Source organism: Eurypyga helias, unplaced genomic scaffold (assembly GCF_000690775.1).
Source record: "Eurypyga helias isolate BGI_N326 unplaced genomic scaffold, ASM69077v1 scaffold15263, whole genome shotgun sequence".
NCBI lineage: Eukaryota > Metazoa > Chordata > Aves > Eurypygiformes > Eurypygidae > Eurypyga > Eurypyga helias.
The window spans coordinates 50,179-54,540 of NW_010243222.1; the positions used below are offsets into that span (position 1 = coordinate 50,179).

The window sequence follows — 4,362 nt, forward strand, 5'->3', positions numbered from 1 at the left end:
CTGCAAAGGACGGGAAGGAGAAGAGGAGGGATTTCCATCAGTGTTGCTGCTCTGGTCCTGCTCTCCCCCACCTCATGGTTCAGTGCACAGAGGGCTGAGCCGTGGCAGGAGTCTCCCTGACACCCAGCAGCACCCTGAAACTTCTGTTCTCCTTTTCAGGTTGCATTTCACTTTTTACACTGTTCTCCATGCCACGAGGAAGCAAGAAGGGGCCAGTGCCAGCCGCAAAGCTGGGAGTCAGAAATCAGATGCTCTGTCTGCACAAGATCTGGAAGGGAGAGAAAGATGCTGCAAATTAGGAAAGATGCTTCACCCCACGTAGCTGTTGTGCTGGGGTACCCGGAAAGGAGCAGGAGGAGAGAGGAGACAGGGAAGATCAGGGTGCTTCTGCTCCCTCTGTAGTTTGCTGCATTGCTAGATCTGCATGTCAGACTCTCCCATCGTCTGTGTGGGGTTGCAATACACCTCAGGATAAACTAGAGAGAGATACACTATTGGCTATTTCATATGCAGTGTGTCATCTGGCAGGCTGTATATATCACATGGAGAGCAGAGACCACTCAGCCTCTGAGCAAAGCTGCTTCAGCATAGAGCTCAGAGATACTTTGAGGATGGAAAGAAAAAGGGAAGGCAGCCCTTGCTTTTTTGATTCTGACAAGCTCTGAAAACTCTTGGGAAACAGAGACCTGACGGATGAAGGGCTATGTGGAAAACCAGTAAAGCAGATTCCCAAGGAGAAGTTGTGGGAGAGAAGCAGAACGGTGCCCAGAAAGAAATATTCACTAGGATTTCTTCCTAGGTGCAGAGAGAAAGTGTTGGGGGTTCTCTGATATTTCAGCATCTGAATCAGCTTCTGTATATAGGACATATGGGACTGAAAAAGCACGGCAGCTGGAGACTCCCCAGGGCAAAGCTCACGTGTAATCAGCGCTGGAAGAAGGACTCATTTATCAACTCTTCCATGTAGTTTGTGACTGAGGGGCAGATTTTTAAAATGCAAGTGTGTGCTCCTTCCTGCAACCACTGACTTTAGCACCTGAGCTGCCAGGGAGAAGGGCAGAGAGGAACTACAGCCTGTCTGGGGACACAGGCAGTGCTGGAGCTTTGCTTCTCGAGCCATGAGGAGGCACACGTGGTTCCCCTTGCAGTACATCTCCAAGCCCTTCTGGAGAGCAGAGAATCACAACACGACCAACTTCTTCTCTGCATTGTACGGCTTCCCTAACCAATCCTTCTTCCACAGTGATTTGGACCTGGAGGACCTGGGAGACTTTGACAGCGGCACCAAGTATGAGGGCGAGTCCCAGAGCCGGACGGTGAAGGTGCTGCTGATAGTAGCCTACTCCGTGATCATCTGCATCTCGCTCTTCGGCAACATCCTGGTGTGCCACGTGGTGATCAAGAACAAGAGGATGCACTCAGCCACCAGCCTCTTCATTGTCAACCTGGCCGTTGCCGACGTGATGATCACCATTCTGAACACCCCCTTCACGCTGGTGAGCATCCGCCTTGTCTGTGTTCTGCTGGTGTCTGTGTGTGCCTGTCAGAGCTGTGTACGTGGGTGTGGAATGGGTCGGTAACAGGCACAGAGTTTCTTTTTGGCTCCCTCTGCACTCCGTTTGCCTCCCGGGTAAGCTGCAGTCATGCACTGTCCAGCGTTCTGCCTTCCAAAAGCAGCTCCCAAATTATCAGTTTGAATTTACCTTTTCTTAAATTGACCCTGTTTCTTTGGTGGGATTTCTCTGCCTTGCTCTGATGGGCTTTACATCCTTTAATCTGTTCAGGGAAAGGACAGTGCCCTCTTGTGTGTTTGCACAGCATGCACACCTTAGGCACAAGAACCTCAGGAACTGTAATCCCTCTTAGGAAACAGCTTTACATCAACTTCAAAGAAACAGCACATTGTTGCAGTTCCCTTGACAGAGTCATTACTACTGGATTTGTCTCTATAGGGAAATCAATTAGATTAACTGAAAACAGATTAGCTAGTCTTGACTAATTCTGCGTGGACAGATGTTTTGTAGTAAATAAGCTTGATCTCAAATTAGCTTAATCTGAATGCATTACATTAATTTGAAATAAATATTGCACAGTCAGGAATAACAAGGGAGTGAGACAACAACTGTTATTTCATAGAATCACAGAATGGTTTGGGTTGGAAGGGACCTTAAAGATCATCTTGTTCCAACCCCCCTGCCATGGGCAGGGACACCTTCCACTAGACCAGGTTGCTCAAAGCCACAAAGATTATTTGGAATAATCTCTGCAGAAAAGCCACAATGAGCAATACCTCTCTGGGAACTTGTAAGAAATGCCGTGCTGCCCTTGCCACTGCAATCTCAGGGAAGCTTTACACGCTCCCTGCCTCCCCTTCCTCCCTTCCCTCCCAGGAGCAGCTGGATTTCATGCCCAGGTGGAGTCGGCTCCCGTACGCAGAGCTCAGATCAATGAGGAAGGCAGCCCAGCTTGTGAAGCGTGAGCTGCTTTTTCAGCTGGAGTGTAAAATTTTCCTGTTTGCGTAGCTTAACTGACACCTCTGAAACTGCTGTTGTGTATCTCACACAATTGGATACGAAGAGAGTCAGGTTGGAGATCCACAGGCCAGCAAGACCCTGCCACCCAGCCCCGTGCCATGTTTCTGAGCGTGGCTGGTAGTTGCAGAGCCCAGGAGGAGCACAGATGCAGGGCAGGTACGCAGGGATGCTCCACGGACAGGCAGTCCCTCACTCAGGGGTGTTACCTCTTTGCTGCAATGCTCTCAAGAATATTTTCTTCCATGAAATTATCTCACTAAGTTTTGAACCCACGCAACTTCCAGCATCCACAGTGTCAAACATGCGACTGTTTTTAAGGAGACAAGCTACTGTTTTTCTCTGCAGAGCCCCATCAAAGAGTTGAGCTAAGATTTCTCCACGTTTTTCAGAAGGGCCATGTTACACGTACACAGGCACACGCAAACACACATACACAGAACACTAAAGTAGGTTTGTTTGCACATGTCCGGGTTTGCGCTGGGGTAGAGCTCATTTTCTTCCCAGTAGCCGGTATAATGCTGTGCTTTGGATTTAGTGTGAGAATAATGTTGGTAACGTGCTGATGTTTTAGTTGTTGCTAAGTAGTTGATCTTACACTAAGTCAAGGACTTTTCAGCTTCTCATGCTCTGCCGATAGAAGGCTAGATATGCGCAAGAACCTGGGAGAGGGCACAGCTGGGGCAGCTGACCCAAACTGGCCAAAGGGCTATTCCATACCATATGGCATTGTGCTCAGTATATAACCTAGGGGAAAGCTGGCCAGGGGTCACTGCTCGGGGACTGACTGGGCATCGGTCAGCGGGTGGTGAGCAATTGCATCACTTGTGTTGTATATTCTTTTATTGTTAGTAGTAGTAGTGATATTTTGTTTTATTTCCATTATTAAACTGTTCTTACCTCAAACCATGATTTTTTTCACTTTTAATCTTCTGATTCTCCCCCCATCCCACCAGGGCACGGGGGAGGGGAGTGAGTGAGCAGCACTGTAGCTGAGGTTGAACCACAACAGCACAGTATAATAAATTTCACTTCTGTTTCAGAGCCTCTTGTATAGTCACTGTTTCCCCAGAAAAACTGGTTTAATGCATCTACAAAGCATAAGAAAACTGTATTAAAGCATTTCTTCCTTACCCGGGAAGCCCTATTTACTACCCTTCAGATAATGCACACTGTTTTGATCCAATTTTGTCTGTTCTGCAGGTGCGATTTGTAAGCAGTACGTGGGTTTTTGGAAAGCTGATGTGTCATATAAGCCGGTTTGTTCAGTACTGCTCTGTTCACGTGTCTGTGCTGACTCTTGCTGCCATCGCCCTGGATCGCCATCAGGTATGCGATATACATCAATCCCTACGCTTGCTAGAAAAATAAGGCCTCAAATACACATTTTTTTCCCCTTCAAATCCCAGTCCCTGGAAACCTGTATTGTCTTGGGAATCAAGGACTGGAAGGGAGAACTCTAGCTTTCTTGGCAGTGGACAAAAAACCTCACGTCTTTTTGACCATGAGGGTGATCAAACACTGGAACTGGCTGCCCAGAGCAGTTGTGGAGTTTCTGTCCTTGGAGATATTCAACACCCAACCAGAGCCAGTCCTGGGCAGCCTGGTCCTGCTTTGCACAGGGAGCTGAACTACATAATCTCCAGGGGCCCCTGCCCACCTCAGCCACTCTGAGGAGTACAACCCTGAAAGCCTGGTGGGAATACATTCTGAAGTTCAATACCAGCAAGCCAGGTATTATCTCAGCAGGTCTTAATGAAGAGTCTTACAGTTTTTAAGCTTGCCCCATTATTTTGGGATGCCTAAAACTCCAGATCAGTAATGAGAACTG

The 4,362-nt window shown here is 48.0% G+C and overlaps 1 protein-coding gene across 1 annotated transcript; it reads left to right on the forward strand.

Moving 5' to 3' along the window:
- Positions 1–1,118: 1,118 nt before the first annotated feature.
- On the forward strand, positions 1,119–3,902 carry LOC104507899 (probable G-protein coupled receptor 83). Its single transcript, XM_010149333.1, has 2 exons — positions 1,119–1,496; positions 3,735–3,902. Exons 1-2 carry the CDS (start codon positions 1,119–1,121, stop codon positions 3,900–3,902), a joined length of 546 nt encoding a protein of 181 aa, XP_010147635.1.
- Positions 3,903–4,362: the final 460 nt, after the last annotated feature.